The following is a 19,541-nucleotide window of genomic DNA, read 5'->3' as shown; positions in this document are numbered from 1 at the left end:
TGGTTTTGACAAATACTGTTAAGGTGTTATAGCTGATATCAATGATACTTCAGTCCACGGGAGGGCATAGGATTTTATGAAAAAATAAATAAATAAAACATAGTGCGGCAATGTAGAATTCGAATGGTTGAGAACGAGGAAGCGTACAATTGAGAGGCATAAAAAGCTTAAGCTACGGAGGATAGTAAAAAAAAAAAAACTTACCAAACACAGCACACACAAAGCGCAAACGACTAATTGGAATCATGTCTACAAGCTACAAACAAAAATAAAACGATGAGCAAAATAAGGATGCAAATAAAAAACAAAAGGAAATTTTCTCGTGGAGATTGCAGGACTTCACAATGGTTCTATTAATACACAGCCATAGGTCGAATAACTTGGACTTTACTAAAAAAATTGACGAATGGTGAGAGAATTACTATCGGCATTGAGACAAATTGCTGATGACGGATTCTAGACTCATAGTTGGATTACATTCTGCAATAAGGAACCACTATTTCTGGCTCATTTTAGAAACAACATACATACCATTGGTTTCCTTGGGCAGAGAGGCGCTTTTAAGTAAGACCTAGAGATGGTGGTTCCTTATTGCGAAATGTAATCCACTGTTCATCCTTCAGAGTCTCTAGAAAACAGGACGCACTATTATAGAGGAAACAATTTAAAAGACTTGGCCATTAAGGTGCATTTCTCGAAGGGGACAACCTCTAGATCCTTTGCCTTTACATTGTTGCTCTGTAGCGAGCTGATGTTTGTGATAGATGGACAAAGCTATAGACAAGGGAGTCAGACTGTCAGAGTGAAAATGGAGCAATCCTGCTGACCGAAACAGATGATGCTTATAGACCGGGAAAATGATAGACTAAAAATAAGGTCTGCTCTCGTGGGATGCCGTTAGTTAGTCCATTACATACCTCCTGTGTCAATAACAACCACCCGCTTCAACCAATAAAATTGCTCTATTTTCTCTATGTCCGATTTGCCCATCGCTTTGTCTATCTGTTTCAATAATCAGCCGACTGATGCCAAGTCAATGCAATTTCTACCAGAGGTTGAAATCCAGGGAGTTAATGAGAGATGGCGCGAAAAACCGCACAAGAAATGTAATTTTGACGCAAACGGAACGTTATTTAAGGATCTTCGTTTTTGTGCTTCGACGTCAAGAATGAGCTTTGGTATCTTTGTATAGATCCGGTCGATATTTTTCCGTGTAATCCTATTAATAAATGGAAATTAAATTGATGGTAAGCGAAAAGGGGTGATTCTTTTGACACCATGTGTAGCGACTGTAAAGTTATAAAGTAAGAGTGTGTGGAAAAGGGATTTCGTACATTTAGGCACTTTTTAATAGGTGGTGCGCCTATGCGGAAACTCACAGACAAACATCTAAAGCACAAAAACTAATATTCATGGCAATCCGGGAAGTACGGATATAACAAGGACTGATAAAAAGAAAAAGGACTGTTTCGCGTATTTTTCTGAAGGATGTACACCAATAGGTGAATGTTATGCGCGCAACAAATACGCGGTATTTTTTATAAAAAATTGCTTTTGTCAATATATTCACTTTGTTTCTGTTTTATTCAAATAAATAAAGTACTCGGCGTTTTTCTTCAACTAATATCGCTTATCAAGTAAATAACTGGAAAAACATCGGGTTGAATTTTTTAACATACATGCTGGACATCTAATATGATAAGACTAAGGGAACGCAATATGTTCATGAGGCATCATAATAATTGGTGAGAAAATGAGGCGGGGGAAAAAATCAGGGTTCTGAAAACAAGATAATTTTATTGCATTGAATACCTTCCATGAAAAGTTCAAATTCTTTAATTCCTATCATATAGACTAGCCTGGAAGTTACCCGCCTCGCAAAATGTGTGTAAAATTGTTGACATGACACAATTTTTAAAATAGAGATTATCGCAAAGTTTACGTCATCTCAAAGAGAGTCCCAAAGTTTGTGACAACGTTTCCGCCCACGTTTTGTCGGGCGTCTAACATTTACAAAGCTCTATTTAATCTCCCTGGTAAAAATTGGCGATTAGAGCTGCGTTTCAAAAAACCATAGAAATTTTTATAGCCGGCTAAAGAAGGCTACAGAAAATCATATAGCTGGCTGTAGAATGCGGAGAAAATCATACGGCCGGGCTATACGAAGCGATAATAAATTATGCAGCCGGGCTCTAGTTCCTATCGCCGGGCTTTACACTTTATCGCCTGGCTGTTGCTTTTTCGTCATCGATTATAAAAGGCTATAAGATATTGTGTAGAAATTCGTGTGCTTTAGAAATCATTAAGTTTGATACGGAACCACCTTGATATTTACAAAACACACATCATATTTTCCTTTAATACATATTTTTTTCATCAATTAAAACGATAATAATAATGGATGTGCAAACATTTCAAAACCATGAGTTGAATAACGCTGACTCCGCCAGATTAAATATTAGAGCCTAACACAAAGCGGAGCGGCGACGCACCGGCGCCTACAAACCTAACACGGATACTTCACGCATTGCGCAACGCGTGAAGTATCTCTGTTAGGTTTGTAGGCGCCAATGCGCGTTTCGCGCTCTCTGCCCGCCTGCCGCGCCGCAGCGTGCCACGGCGCTTGAAGCAACTATTTCACACCAGAGGTATTGCACAGTATCATACGAAACTGAAGCCGCTCTAATAGATTAGGAATGGCAGACATCCATGAAAAGTACGGAGCTTTCCTAGCAAAATAAGTCAAGATAGTACGGCCCAAAAAGAGAGCAGTAGTCCAAAAACTCACTAAGTCCTAGCATCCGTAATTAGTAACGTTTAGCATACACTTCATCGCCAGGCTGTTGCTTAATCGCCATCGGCTATAAAAGGCTATAAGAAATTGTGTAACCGGCTATAGAAGCTATTGGAAATCTTACAGCCGGCTGTAGGTCTATGGTATTTTGGAACACAGATTCTACTGCCAATTTTTACCAGGGCTTACAATTTTAAATTCAAAATCTGGGTTTTTTATTCTTTTCGGGGGCGGGGCTGAGGGTGATTGAACAAATTCATTAACATAAACCAATTAGCCATTGCCATCACGGTTACACCGAGAACGTTATAAATCCAGAATTATTTCGTTGAGTAAACTGCGTAGTATTGTCGGTCTAATTTGAAATTTCGGCCGGTCCGTTTGTGATAGATCCGTTTAAAGGGTCGCCAAATTGGGAACTTTGTGGGACGAAGACGAAACTTGGTAAACAAGTAAACAAGCCCGCGGAAATTAGCGAGGGAGCGACAGTGCTATTATATATGGATTTCACGCTGTCATTCACTCGGAGAGCTTAAAAGCTGTGTCAAACCTGGAAGCTGCGCGTCTAAAAATAGCCACTAGTTTTCCCTTAAAGGACGTTTTATTGATTTTGTAAGCGTTCCCTCCTCGAAAGCGGATATTATTTATAAGTGCGTGTCCTTTAGGGATCATCATCTCAACTTTGGGGCGAACCCAAAATATCTGTTGACCCTTCGGAGATTTTGTACTTGCGGCTCAGGACTCGTCTGAAAAAATCGGCCGGATGCATGAACTGAAACTTGAAGTATCCGTAACGAAATCGAGTAGGAGTATCGGGCACCCATTGAAGACGTCATCGGTGGGAATGAAACTAGCGAATGTAGCAGGAAATTCCTATAGTAAGTGGCTACGAGAACTAGTAGAAAATGCAGCTGAGAACGGAGGAAGATTTAAGTCGTCGACAAAAAATAACAAGGGCGTATTTTTCTTTTAAAAAAAAAGAGAAAAAGAAGCGGAAATAAAAACTACAAAGGTAAACAAACTATATTTGTGTATCTTCTCAATTTAAGGCGTTTCTCGTGGATACAAATAAGCTCCTGACAATGGATCTGAGCATGGAATGAGCACTGTTCGAGTTAGTCTTATAATCGCGTTTAAGTGGTTTCAACTTATATAGATCAGCGAAATATAACAAAATGTGTCCTAACGCCTACTAACCTACTTTGTAAGTCGAATATTAACGGAGACATTGCCATTCGACGAAAACGGCCTAAGACGTTATCCACCACGATAGTATATACCCATAGGCGTAGCTAGGGGGGTCCTGGGGGGCCTGCCCCCCCCCCCCCAGAAATCTTGTGGCCCCCCAGAAAAACGGGATCCTCCATTCCTCACCCACCCCCCGCTCTCTTCACCACGAGAGGTGGTCCCATGCCCCCCCCCCCCAGAAAAATTTCCTAGCTACGCCCCTGTATATACCATGGTTTCTTCCACCTTGGATTCATCAATAATTAGTGATACTCTAATTTCCATTGATTCCTTATGTTAAAACACGGACGAGACTAAGGTGGAAGAATTCATGGTATACATCACCAGGATAACATCATACGCCGTGATTTTGAAGGGCAATGTCCTCAATAATATTGGACTGAAAACTATGCGTTTTGACGGATGCGTTTTGCGTTATTATTGGTTCTTTCAGAAGAGGAATGTTTGAATTTCCTAGTTCCAGTTTAAACATTCCAAGTAATGCCTGGCTGATGAGTTAATTTTGAACATAATTTTAGTCGTTCAGATGTTTTACCATATCTAGTGGTTCATTGCTGCACGGAGGGTGCATACCTCCAAAATTTAAGGCGAAATGGAAAGGAGTGTTATTTACGTGGAAATTTAGCCTCTGAACCGGTAATTTATATTTTTCAGTTTCAAACACCAATACTGAGGTACGTGGTATAATTGATACAATACAGACGTGACACTAATGATTAATTAACTATTAGTGGTATTTTGACATGCGGTCTGAGGGCCGATTATTGAAAGTTTAAAGCGGGATGATAAGACATCGAAATGCGATATATTGCATTGTTAGGATAGGGCTATGTCTTGTCTTGTCGTATCGACATACAGTCAAGAATCGGGCCGCAGGGCTACCCGTTTTCACCCGGAAAAATAATCCGCTATTTTCACACTATGCGCACGTTCTTGGACGCAAACTTATTGATACTCTTTGGCTAGGTTTGAAGTTAGGTGATTTTTATCAATGTGACAGCATTTCAGTGCCTAACTTCAGGTTGTACGAGGTATAAAATGAACACATCAATCCATCCCCCCTCCCCCGGTTTTTTTTTTTTTTTTTTGACAGTTAATATTACAAACGAAAAAAATAATCAAGGAGATTTCAAACGAATAAGTGCTTTATTTGAACAAATAACTCGATCACAATCATTTTAAACAATAATATCAGAATTATGAAATACGCCTAGGACGCATAATAATAGAATGATATACTTAACATGAGATTACAACAGAGATTTTTTTTTCCGGCTCAGGCACTAATGAAAAATAACAATTTTGTAATAGTGGAGCAAAAGATAATATCAGAGGATTGTGATTCCAGCAAATCGTCTCCCTGTATGCAGAAATATAACAAACGCCAGGCCTTTATCATTATATTGCCTTTATCATGAACTTTATATTTTTATACAGGAAAATCGTTCGACGTATTGATTTTTTTTTTAAATTTTACCACATTTCATTGACAGTTGGAGGAAAATTTGGGAAATTTTCGAGCAAGCGCGTCAAAGTTTTTCTGTGACAAAAATAAAGCGGCATCAGAGAAAATCTGGCAACTTTGCATAACATCTATAATGTATGAATAGGAGAGCACTGAATTTTTATAGTATTGTGGTAACTAGTATATCTCCAACCAGGAGAGAAAAACACCTTAATATAAATAAGTACATTTATTCTTCCGCTTCATATATAAAGGGCGGTGAGACAATTTTGAAGGTGGAAAAAAAGAATATTTACTATTTATTGGACGGAATCAACAAAAATCAACCTATCTACATTCCAAATTGCCTGATTTTACCTCTTGTTTTATTTATACAACAGACAAGTGACTAAAAAACATAACGCCTCAAAGTTTCAGTGAATTTGTTGAAGATTATTATAAATATACTTAGAAAATTACACGTTAGAATGTCACTTAGATTTCTTTTGGAAAAAATAAAAGAAGAGAATAAAAAATCAAGCAATGCCTAATGCAGTTAGGCTCACTCCGGTCGAATCCGTCCAATTAAAGGCACAATTAAGGTCCATTTAAAAGGCAATTAAGAATAATTAAACGGATTAAAACAAAATCTAATAGATGGTAATATAAAAGAGAATTCATAATGACAGAACCTACAATAGATAAATATCTGATGATGTCGGTTCCTGAAAATTGCAGTATTATGGTAACACTTTAATCTCTACCATGAGAGAGGAACACGTAAGTTAAATAAGAACATTTACCCCTCATTTCAACTTAGGAGGGCCAAGAAACTTTTGGAAAATAAAAATGGGAAGGTTTGTTCCGATTGATTTCAATGTTGAAGGCACACAAGAATAAGAATAATCATTATATGAAATTAAAAGAGAGGTACTTTCGTTACCAGAGGATGACAAATTCCAAATAGCGGATAACATAATTGTGTAATAGAAAAATATCTAAGGATTTTGGTTCCTGAAAATAACTGCATCATTGTGGGAACGATTGAAACCTTTGATGTAGGAGGGAAGCACAGATAAGTACATTTAATTCCTTATTCCATCCTAAAATAGCGAAGAAACGGTTGATAACAAACAAGGAAGGGCTTTAATTTCAGTATTGAAGGCACTTATGAATAGAAAAGCATAAGGTGTGCCAATGAATAATACTACTATATCGTCTGCGCTTCAGAGAGTATTTGAGCAGTTTTAAGTAATTAATAGTAGGACATGATACCTTTTATTTTAAAAAATATAAAAAACATGTTCATAATTAAAAAGAGACACTAAGATAATCAGATCTCGATTTCCAAATTTTTAAAGGGATGAAAGATCGTATAAAACGTAGATCAGATAAAATGGGAAGGGGTGGAATAAGGTATTGACAAATGAAGGTTTACATTTTTTCTGAGCTATGATTACCTAAAGCGAGAGAAAATAGGAGCAAATGGGAAAAACAAAATGGGATGTTCACTATACACATACTTTCGGTTCCGCACTGTCACGTTGAAGGGAACTGGCAGGGAGAATCAGGTTCCCTAAACCAAAATTTAGAGAGACCTTATTTGAATTTTCCTGGGGTCCTCGGTTTCATTCAATTATTCATTCCTACTCCTTATCACAACGATTTGGAATTTTACGTTTAAATATAGATTAATTATTACACCATTTGGACTACATTTTGCAATTTGTAACTATAAATTCTGGCTCTTCTGGAAAAACACTTGAAGGCATAGGGAAATTAATGGCACATACGTTGTTTTTAAACCGGGCTAGAATTTATAGTTCCAAATTGCAAAATGTAGTCCATTTGTAATGGAGCTCTTGCATGTGTGAGAGATGCACGATTTAAGTACTTTCCAATTTCGCGGTTTTCGCAATTTCAATAATTTAAAATTTTGCAAAGAAGATGGTGCCACCTGTTTTCCCTGAAATCAACTCCAAAGCTCAAAAAAAGCTCTCAAATTTGAGGCCGTGACGGATGTAATATCCCACGCTACCCTGGGAGTCCACCTCTATATCAAGACAAACTCTCTGAGCAAAGATAGGGAGGAAGTACATCAGCAGGGTTGAGGTTTTTTCAGTTTTGGGGGCCCCAAACAAAGTGTTAACCCAGTTAATGTATTTGCTCCTTATCTCGGCACAAAGAGTTTGTCTTGATATAGAGGCGGACTCTCAGGGTAGCGTGGGATATCTCCTCCATAACGGTCTCAGCCTTTTTTGAGTTTTAGAGTTGATTTTAGGGAAAACTAGTGGCGCCATCGTGTTTCTCGCAAAAATATTACAAATAGGAATCTGTATTTAAATCGCAAATTCCTGACACACGCAAGAGCTCCATTCCTTGAGTACCAGTATACGGGAGAGTATTGCCATTTCAATCATTTTACTACAGAAAAAGTGTGCCGCTCTCTGATTGGTCGGCTATCATGGAGCCCCAAAGTTGGACCGATATAAACAAACCCCAGCCCCTCCGCTCCTAGTTTGGCCCAATGTAAACAAACAAGATAGCGACAAAGTTCTAGACGTGATCTTGGATGTGATGGAAATTTTTTAATATCCAATTTCTGAATTGCTTGGACTCCAACTTTAATGGATATTTATGCCAAAAATTAATCTTTGAGTATGAATATACGTGTTCCTCTGGGTCGGGTTTGTTGACATTGTTCCAACTTAGGAGCTCCAAACATGATAGCCTAAAATTGATGAACCAATCAGAGAGTGGCACAAATACGACTATACTCTCCCGTGTACAGGTGCTCTATCCATTCCCACCTTGTCTGGTGGTTCCATTCAATTCATCGGCTACAACTAAAGAGCGTTGAGGGATTTTGAGCTGTCGGTCGATGATGTCATCGTGGGTAGTTGTGATAAGGGGGCGGTGTTATGAGGGGCGAGGGGGATGGGGGCGCGGTGGGGGCGGTGCCGGTGGGGGCGCCGGGCGAGATGGCCGACTTGTGGTAGTTGCGAAGGTGCTTGAGGAGGTTGGAGCGGACTTTGCAGCGGTAGGTGCAGTAGGGGCAGATGCACTTGGGTTCCTTCCCACACTCGTTCTGCAGGTGGGATTTCAACGAGCTCCGCCATTTGTAGGTGCGCCCGCACTGAGGACAAACGTGGCGCTGGTGTTCGGCCCCGGCCGTCAGCGCGAACATCATCAACTCTGCGCATAAAAACAACAACTCGATAATTTTTCATCATTCTCTCTCGTCGTATAGGAACTCGTCGCCAGAACAATATATTTTAGAGACCCAGCAAAAACAATCCAACACTGAGAAAGAAACCTCGGCCGTGGAAGCCGTGCTTACGGGCTATAGACATACCGTCCGCGTTCCGGGCTCAGAGGCCGAAAGTTACAAGCGTAGCACCCGGAGGAACCGAAGCTACGGCTTTAGCACCCGGAACGGACGGTATGTCTTTATAGCCCGTAAGTTTTCTTTCAGTGAAACAATGTGATTGAGTGAGCCAAAAGGTAAATTCCGAAGTCAACGCTATTTTCGTTGAATGATGGTTCGTGAGCAACTTGTTGAGCAAAAAATCAAGTAAAATTCGCCTTAACGATGAATGATGAATTTCGGGGTGAGCACTATGCTCGTCGAGTTCAGCCCGTATGAGCACACTGAAAAATAGCTTTAGCGTTAAGAGACCTATACAGTGGGTCAAATAGCGCCAACTACAGGCAGTAGTGCTGAGCCCTAGACGGCTGTACGGGTCCTGCCTCATAGCTGTGGGGTCCAGCCCCAGAACTTTAGAGTCCAGCCCTACAGGCTGCAGGTCTGAGCGGTCAGGCCTACTGTTTGCAGTTAGCGCTATTTGACCTACAGTGTAGGTCTGTACGCGAAAGCTACAGCTTTCACAGCAGGAGATTTTTCTTTTTCTCCATTTTCAGTGTGCAAAACTAATGGTCAACCCTTTTTGGTGGTCAGTCATCTTCAGGCGAATTTCAGCGTTGACTTTTGAAAGTAACTTTTAACCTATAAACAGATAACGATGCGGGGTCTGTAAAATATATCTGCTCTGTTTTGAACAGTCAAATTCGAAGCAGTAACCTGTCTACATTGTGGCGCTTCGAAATTTTCTTTTTTTTTCGTATCATTACATCAAAACATTGTTTGCGGCCCTTCTTAATTTGAATCTTCCTGAAATTGGTGCTTTTGGGACACCTCCTTCCCCTCGGCAATCACCCGTGCGTGATAAAATTAAATGGCGCTTTCTTGAAGAAACCTCCTCTCCTCGCGTAAAACTTGCACTAAATCATGTTTAAATGGTTGCAGCGTACAGATTGGCAATCAACAATGAGAACTTTTTTGAGCTCAGTTTTAAAGAACAGATCCCTTGGACGCTAACTTTAACGTCATTCTGGTCATCTATGCTTTTGGAGACATCCTACATCATACTTGGATATTAATTGAGAATTTAATGCTCTTTGCTGCCTGACTGTATTGAGGCAGCTGAAACAGCTATACTTTAGTAACGAGCAAGATGTTGAAAGGTCGATTTTTCGAGAGGAGATGACGAAAAAAAAGAAGTAACTCTACAACTTTGTAAGTTTGTTCACCAAAAAATGGTGAAGTCATGAAAATGTTGACACCCAATTTATTTGCACCTAAAATGTTGTTCTATCCATCATGGATGATAATTTAAGGTTCATGTAGAAACTTCTAGGATACAGTTGTAAGACTTGTGACTTACAACGTAACACCATGAGAAACTTGAAAATCAAAAACTTAGACTTTGTGTACTTTCCTTTGGGAGGGGTCAGGAGAGGAGGGGGGGAAATTTTAAAAGCTGTATCCTTCAGGTTAATTTCATGGTACCACTAAAATAGTTAGATCAGACTCGTGTGAAAAAATCGTAAGGGGACAGAGTCACGTCACATGAAAGACGGCGGGTGTTGCTGTGAAGGGATGGGGTAACCCAGGCATGCAAATAATCAAATCACTCTTCAAGTCCGTTTAGCAAAATCGTTCGACAAGTCAAACACGTGACAAGCAATGATCGATCTACCTTCATTCGATGAGAGCTATTTTCACGCATGTGAGGAGATGGACGCACGAATAATCCCAGAGACATGCACCACAGGCAAAGTTCAAAATTAATCCGATTTGAACATGAATTTGGAAAATTGTATGGTTAAAACATGAATTATTCAGGCTCTAACAAGCGCAAGTGGGCTGCATTTTGCAATTTGGAACTACAATATCTGGCTCCGTTTAGAAACGACGTATGTACCATTAGTTTCCGTACATGCGTGATTTTATAGATGGACCAAAAATTGTAGTTCCTAATTGCAATTTGAAGTCCAAGTGTGCCTACAATACGTACTTTCAAACTTTTTATCCAAATTTTATTTACCGACAACTCATTTTTTTATTGGTAATAGAGACTGACAAACATCATCGTTTGAAATAATAATGATACGATCCTTTGAGAAAATGAGATACATGTGGCTCATACCAACACGACGCATTTCACTTCTAACTTTTTCCTCGGTAATTCCGCTACTATATTGCGTGCGGCCGCTATTACGTAAGCGATTAGTGGTCGTTGAAAATAAAATTATTGTAAAAGCTGTATATGGACACTTACGGAAAGAACTAGTAGTTTGGATGGAAGGAAAAAAAGCCCTAAGGAAATAAATTGACAAAATACTTAAACTGAGAAATTAATGTTCTTCATATAGATATTGGTCTTGATATTTGCTCTGATCTTCGCCTCTAACCACGTTTCAGTACTAAAATTATATATTTTATTCTTTTTTTTTTTTTGCAAAACGATTAGATTAGATGATCAGCAAGTTAAAACAGAGATAATTCCAAATTAACAGATTTTAATTTTTTTTTTTAAAAAAAAAAACAACAAAAAAACTCCCATTTTAAGGATCATTAGTAAACATATGAAGCTACAGATACATTTTTAAAAATGACTGTCATAATGGATGAGTCATTTGAAATTCATCTGAAATCATTTCGAAGCGCTTCAATCGCAGACGGGTAAAAGTTAGTGTTAGCTCACAATTGAAGTTAATAAAACTAGTAGCTTACGGGATGAGGCTTCATTACTTGATCAACTTCGAAAACACAAAATGTTAAGCAGATTGAATACATACCTCCTCTCAGCTGGTTCATCCACGACAGACTAAAATCGGCACATTACGATACGAAACGAAGACGTGTATATAACACTCAATATATGAAACAAAGATAAATTCACATTGTAGCAAACAAACGTTTAAACACTGGAAGAGCTGCAATCGCACATTTCTTTCCCTCCTTCGTTTTCAAATGTCATTTGCATAGACGGTACTTAAAAAATTATTCTCAAACTTGTTAATGCCGATTTTAAGACCCCCCGCCCCCTTTACATACTGATGATGGACCAAGTAGACCACGCAATTATTAAAAGTATAGGAAAAGTACTACGCGCAACTATTCGTACTCTCAAGCCGCTCATATTGCCATCACAATTATTGAAGGCGAACTCGACAGTTTCAGTGACACGCGTTGAGGCAATTAATCCACGTAAGTTGCTTAGCTTCCTACGGTTATTTGTTTTTGCATTTACTCATCGTTATTATTTGGACAACATTTTGAAATTTGGAACCACAGTTCCCGGTCCAGTTCAGAAACAACGTATGTACCATTAGTTTCCCGACGTGCATAAGTGTTTTTTCGGATGAGCTGAAGATTGTAGTTTCTAATTGCAAAATGAAGTCCATTGAGGATCATTGAAAACTCAACTGCATTGAATGTTCGCTAATAAACGTGTCGAATTTCCTTCGCCTTGTGCGAAGCACAAGCACACCGCTAGATTGATAGAGGTAGACTTCCCCGTATACATGTGCTGAATATGGAGAACTTTTTTTTGTGTTCACCATGTTCTGCTATACATTTTATGATGATGAAAAATCTTAGTTTCTTAAGTTCCTTAATTTCTTACACTGTCTGCAGCCTGGTAGTTCATTTATTAGCGTCGTCTCTCCCACGAAAGGACGTTTAACTCCATTTCAATGTTGCAAAATGCACTTTTACCGGAGAATTTTGAGGATCTCTTATTAAGAATTTTACTGATTTTTCTTTTCATTTCGCGCAAATATCAGACAAATCAACAAAAATTGTGCAGGCGCATCCTTGTGAAAAATTGAATTTTTTTGGTCGATTTTGCAACCTTCGAATGTAGTTACGTCCCTTCGTCCGGAAAACGACGAATGAAAGTATGTACCATTACGAGAAGAAAATGACCCAGATCGGTGTCTCTCTCTGGTTCGTTTAACCTGTTTTAGGCCTTCCTGGGGGTTTCGAGGCCCGATAAGAACAAAGCCTAGACAAACATACCCATGAGGAATTCAAGGTCATGTTCATAACTCACTTCTCAGGGAGGACTATGCAATCAGAGAGGTAAGTCTTCATGATCCTCATTCCATAAAAGTAAACGCGCCGAATTTCTCGGAGTAGCGACTGCGAACCCATCCGCCCCCGTTGAACCAGATTTTTTTATCTTTAACGCGTAGTTTTTGGCTGAAGAGCTGATAAGGTGACGTAGAATGACGTCACGTCTCGTTCCGTCGCGACGGGCAACAAAATCGAAAACGACCGCTGCTTGAAACGCAACGGCGGACTGATAAAAGTAGCTAGTGTTACACTTTGTGATAATTTGATGATGATGCTGTGTGCTCAGAACTTAAGAACGCAACGTGGTTGATTATTTCATCAACAGCGACGTAGTCCCGTCGATTTTATTTTTTTTATTTTTTTTTTTTGGGGGGGGGGGTAGAGGTAGAAGGAGGAATTATACGAGGTGATGATAAAACTCATGACAGCGACTCTCATACAAATGACAGGTAATCAGTATGGATCAGTGGGTGTCAGGTGGTCAGGTATCGGTAGGTGATTACCGATTAAAGTCCTAGAGATAATTATGATAAAAAATGAAAATGTCAGGGGACAGAAAACTTAAAATAATCGCAAGTCGACGGGAGAATTTAGGGTATGCGCCAAAATTACTTCTTCATATTATTATATCTCACAATCAGGATCATTCACATTCATATTATTATATCTCACAATCAGGATCATTCACATTCATATTATTATATCTCACAATCAGGATGATTCACATTCATATTATTAATTATTATATCTCACAATCAGGATGATTCACATTCATATTATTACATCTCACAATCAGGATCATTCACAACAAGAAAATTATGTAATATTGGCAATTGAGCTGCTTTATCGGAAAACATTGTTTGAATCTACTGCTAGTAGCACTTTTCAAGGTAAAACAACTGAAAGTAGGCAAGGAATTGGCTTATCAAAGTAGAAGCATGATTTCATTATGTTAAAGTGTTGTAATCGAATATTGTGTGGAGAAGAGATCCAGGAATATTGATTGGCCAAACATTTTTTTTGGATGCCAATTAATAATAATTACGGTATTTTTTTTCTTTTAGAGATCAGCCAGTGTTTTACAGGCTAATGTCTCAAAAAAATACTGCAATCAATGTTGATTGGTTATTTTATCAAAGCTCTCCCCCTCCCCTCCTCCAGCGAAATATATTAACAAGTAAGCGTTTATCTACAAAACAGACTTCCTCAGTAAGAAAGAATGTTCAAACCAAGGAGTCTCTTTATTGTTAATTTACAGTTTCAGCGATGATAGTAAGGTCTGTAAAGAGGTGCAGAAAAAATTCTAAATACGGTAGGTAATAGAAAAAATAGAAGCTGGATTTATTGCTCTAATACCATAAAAAGACAAAAGTTTTTACAAGTGTGTACTTAGATTAAAAATACAAAATGCTGCGGGGTGATTGAAAAAGGTGGTTAACCCAGAACAATTCACTAACATAGTTGAGGAGTTGTCAGGATCAATTCCACTTGCCACATAACAAAAACTGTATAAATTAAAAAGAAACACGAAGAAAGACAATTGCATTACTAATACTTATTTTTGGGACAAAATGAAGAATGAGAGTAGTGTAAACTTATCATGTAGTCGGTTAAAAACATATTTCTATCAATATCTCATTGGAGCTGGTTGAGCATATTTAAGATGTGTCTCTTTCAAGGGATAATTTACACACATGAGTAAAAGGAGTATACTTTGAATCTTTGACTGCAATGAAGTACATTCTAAAGTAGATATGTCTTTTTCAAAACACGCAATTGATCAATTATAATAACAACATGCGCTGTTGGCAATACCATTGATAAACAGATGTAAATAAGTATAATAATAAAAATAGTAATACTTAATTGAATAACTCACTGAAAATTGGAACTGAGATAACGGTAGGATAAAGTAGATAACATACGGATTTATGGAGTGGGTGTTTAAGGAGTTAAAGAGATTTTTGAAGAATTTAAAGAGGAAAAAATGTGCATCAACTTTCAAAATATCCAGTATGCTATCAGTGTAATACCAGCAGGATGTCATACTGATATGCCGATTACATATAGTGACATCATATAATTGAATCGGCCAATTCACATCGTGATATACTGTTGATCGACTTTAGTAAAGCAGCAAGAAAAAAAGGACTTTAAATAAAACTGGTTTGCTCAACGCTATTCAGTTTGAGCAATCGTCCGATCGAATGGCAACAAAGTTGGCACACACGCGCCACTTACAGAACAAAATTCAAGGTACAATTTGTGTTCCAAGGTCTAGTACTCGATTTGGTGGAGGAAGTCAGGCTTGTCGGGGTTGTGCCGGAGCATGTAGTGCTTCTTGAGGTTGTGCTTGTGGGCGGACTTGTAGCCGCAGAGCGTGCACTGGTAGGCCGGTTCTTTGCCGCACTCGTAGCGCTCGTGGCGCCACAGCGAGCCCACGTTCTGGTAACACTTGTTGCACTTTTTGCACGGGAACACGCGCTCCCGATCCCGGACCGACTGCGCCAGTTGCATCGGCTGCGGCTCCGGCAAGTGCAACGGCCGCCCGTCCAACGTGAACATGGCGAAATCTGAAAGAAAAGGCACTTCATTAGCTTCGCTGCTCGGGCCCCCACAGACAGAATGCCGTCATATGAAGCCCACGCATTGACCAAGGGACAACCCATAAATTACGTCACGCACTTTTTTTACTTTTAGACCCCCTGTATACGATCACGTATGTCGACCTAACCATGGGGGGGGGGGGGGGTTATTATTTAGCACGAAATTGTGTTAGTACTAGTAGATGCCGTTTGAAAGCATAAAATGTATTTTAGGGAAAGTTATTTCAATACGTAAAGATTGTGAACAGTGCTTTAAAAATGAAAAAAGGAATAAAACATTTATTTTTCAATTTTGTTCCTACGAATTTTGAACACTTTTCAAGCGAGATTCTTTCTCAGAATTAATTTTTTTTTCTATGTTTCAGACGCTTTGCCTTTTGTAAGACACCTCGAGAGGTGTAGGGGGAGATGGGTCAAGACCCATCTCCCCCTAGGCCTAGGTGCCTTAAGTAATCTTGAGGCCCTCATATACTGAACGGCTCTTCCTGGAAGAAGAGTCTGGCCCGCGAGACGGATATGCCAATTAGGAAGGAGGGACTTCGAATTTTGTGACGTCATGGTGGTCATTCGGTGAAAGTATCGAAAAAATATACCAGAGTTATAATGCAAAGGCAGGGGGGAAGGGTCCAACAAAGTATGACGTAATTAATGGGCGGGCCCTAAGGTAAAAATAAGTTTGGGCATGTTAGGAGAGGGTTTTTATTTTCTGTCTTTGGGAGCCTCCTCATTGAGAGAGGGTTGAAAGTTAAAGTAAGATCTAAATTGTGTAGGATTGTTGAGATTTTCTTGTAAAAATATGTGGATGAAAAATGAACTCAATTACCTTACCTGAGAGAATTAAAATAAAATATCAATGTTCAATGATTCTTAGTTCGGAAAAAGAAGTCAATAATCCCACGATCAGAATGATGTGCTTTCGTCATTTTGGGTCAGAGCGGTATTGCTTTCGAGATCTGAAAATAAATATTCGAAAGATGCCCTGATCACCTCCTAAATTTGCGGAAATATTACTTTGATAACTATGAGACTAATTCGAGGTGTAATGATAACGCGTCTTAAATTATTTATAGTGAAGGATTAGAAAAAAATTGACCATAGTAAAAGAATTCAACCCGTGTGTACATTTATTTAATTTCTAAAACAAAAACTAAACATAAACATTTCTTACAATTCACAAAATCGATTTTAAGTAAATTATTAAAGGCAACATAAAAAGTGAAGGGGAAACAACTAGGAATCTGAAAGACATAGTACTATTAATAAGATGACAAGATCTCGAAGTTAACAAGGATGACAAACATAGAGAAAAAATAAATTAGAAAAAAATGAATGGTTCCAAATTGAGGTTTTAAAAGTGAATTCATCGCTATTTTGAGACGATTCGACTGTCGATCAGATAATGTCAGGACGTCACGATGTAGGACTTCAGGTGTTGGCAAACAAGACTTTACTGGGGAGGACTTTGAAATGGACGTCTTTCTGCCAAACGGGTCTATGTGTATTAAGACATGAGCCCTGAGACCCATAAGCATATATGCACAACAAGGCTCACGTCATGATGCACATAGTTCCATTTGGCAGAGGTACGTCCAAATAGCCCCACAAGCACGTCCCGAACGAACATCGCAAATGGTGTGGTCGTCTTTTCATTTTCGATATTCATTAGAAACGTATACTTTCGTTTTCACCTTTAAATGTTCCTTGGTCTATTGTCAGCAAATAACAAACGAACTTTAGCGTAATGTGACTATCAAAGATTTCTTTAAAAAAATGTCTCAACGTTCAGAAACCATCGATCGGCCGATCGACTATCGAATGCCCCTGAAGATGATCAGAATTCACTGTACGCGAGGATATCCCCTCTCACTAGATAAAGAAAGAAAATCTCCATACGAGCAACGAGCACACAGTTGCGAGGTAGGATGATCGACTATCGATATTATCCCATTTGAAGCTATGATAAAGAATCGATTATCGTGGTGTTCGTTGCGAACGCTCTGATAATCGATATTTTTTCATAGGTTTGAATGACTTGTCAAGCACTCGATACATCTGCTGCAAGAGATCGGAACGCTGATCGCGCAGCGGAGACTTAGATTAACTGGTTTTTTCTGCGTCCGCATCCTTTGGCTCCACCATGTGAGTGAACATCAAGTGCCTTTTGAGGTTGTGCCGATGGTGGGTCCTATAGCTACACAAGGAACACTCGAAAGAAGGAGTTTTCCCGCACTCCCTGGTCTGGTGACGACTCAGCGAGGCTCGGTTCATGTACGACTTCTGACAGTGGACGCAAACGAAGCACCCGCCTGATTTCGGCTCCTTGACTCCCGGAAAATTCATGGCCACATCGTCGACGCCCCAATAATGACAGTCTGCAAATTTAAATCAACCGTTAGGGCCTACGAATTCATCTGCGAAGAGCCGACTGCATCTCCGAAGACGGTCAACTGGGGGCTTGACATGGCAACAGTCGCAAACAACACAACGATGACAGCATTGGGAATCGTCGAGTCCCTGTATGAGGGTCGAGATACAGAATGGGGTGGAGTACGCTCTAGTATCGTAAGATTTTGAGTTTTTGTAAAGTAAGGTCTGCTTTTCCGTGGACGATTATACTGATTTTTCCAAAGGAAAATAATCCTATACCGACGGCCGAAGTACGAAACCACGTACTTTCAATGCGTTGTTTTCAAATTTCCGCTCCTATTATTTTTTTCGAATTGAAGCAAGAAAACTTTTCCGAATTAATGTAGAATATTCTGCTCATAGGGAAGAAAAATCAGGTGGGATTTCAAGAAATTAATTGAATTTCCAGAAGGAGAAATTAGGGCCTTGGAGGACAAGGCGCATAAGTACAGTTCCTGAAAAAAAATTGAGATTTTAATGATTTCAAGTAAGACTAGTCTTAATACATCCTCTGTAAAAAAATCGTTGCCGAGTTCCAAGTTTTAAGCATCAAAAAGTCAGTTTGAACTTTCTGTCCGCCATAAGGATCCATGTAATTTCGACAATGCAAACACGTATTTCTCGAAACAGCAAAAACTGCTCTTATGTGCCTTGTACTCCAAGCCTCTTAAATTACGAATGGCAGGAAGTCTGCAACGTCGCAATCGAAGATGCGTGATTTTGCACGTTGGCCATCGATACGTGACGTTTATTTTGAACTCCAGCATGCGGCATTTTTGTAAATATTTTGTACAGCTAAGAGAATTTACGGATAAGAGGCGCACTTCCCTCCACCGCATGAGAGTCAATTTAACTCAAGGGATTGCTACTTTCTCTGCCTGCGGAAAAGCGGGAAAGTGAGAGGGATTGGAGGATGTTGTATAATGCTGAGCGACCCCACTTCCAGCATCCCATGACGCATTCACCACCTCTTCATCCTATTGACACTATTTACGTCATTGTTCTTATGTACGTCATTTTCAAAGCTCCCTCAACCGTCGCCATGAATCTCAATTACACAATGTCTTTCTGCTGAAGATATAAAACCAGAAATACGCACTTATACATAATTTAATGAACGGTTAGTAGACGCTCTCAGGGGAGTAGTCAAAAGGGCGACGGGTTTAGGACACGGGAATGGAGAACACCTCTCATGAACTGCAATTTTTCAATCATTCGGGAATTTTCATTTTAATTCAAAATTTTCGGCTACACTACTATGCATACTTATACAGAATTCCACGAGTGGTGTTTTAATGTTCCGGAGTTCAACTTGTTTTGTTACGAAAAAAATGCGAGCGCATTCTTTTCAGATTTTTTACTTTATTTTTCATGGTTTACTATTGAGGCTTGTTACTTATTTATTTTTCCGTGGCTCCGTGGATGAAAATGATGAAAGATGAAGGCAAATGTGATCTAATACACTTGGAACGGTTGGGTGAAAACGTTTTGAACTGCATAGGACAGAAGAGGAGATTGAAGACGAGAAGGAAGATTGCCGATGTAAAAAGCCCCTTCAAATGCTTTGAAAGCAATTTCGGCTGCGTGGAAGTTGGTATCCTATTTTATCAACGTTTGTCA

The 19,541-nt window shown here is 39.2% G+C and overlaps 1 protein-coding gene across 4 annotated transcripts in view; it reads right to left on the bottom strand.

Annotated features, from left to right (window-relative positions):
* The window catches only part of LOC109037167 (uncharacterized), a 156,595-nt gene that overhangs the window by 9,714 nt on the left and 127,340 nt on the right, over positions 1-19,541 (bottom strand). Inside the window, exon 4 of one of the 4 annotated variants that reach the window (XM_019051680.2) lies at positions 5,167-8,681. The exons of 1 other annotated variant lie outside the window; for it this stretch is intronic. In XM_019051680.2, coding sequence (XP_018907225.1) covers positions 8,374-8,681 — 308 coding nt within the window. In that variant the 3' untranslated portion in view covers positions 5,167-8,373. Of the gene's footprint in view, positions 1-5,166; positions 8,682-14,224; positions 15,483-16,608; positions 17,888-19,541 lie in introns of those variants that run through there. 2 more of the 4 variants (XM_072299978.1, XM_072299980.1) reach the window with 2 other exon arrangements.

Source organism: Bemisia tabaci, chromosome 1, assembly GCF_918797505.1.
Source record: "Bemisia tabaci chromosome 1, PGI_BMITA_v3".
Lineage (NCBI taxonomy): Eukaryota > Metazoa > Arthropoda > Insecta > Hemiptera > Aleyrodidae > Bemisia > Bemisia tabaci.
The sequence above is the reverse complement of the archived record's forward strand: the minus strand, read 5'-3'. Positions and strand labels throughout refer to the sequence as shown.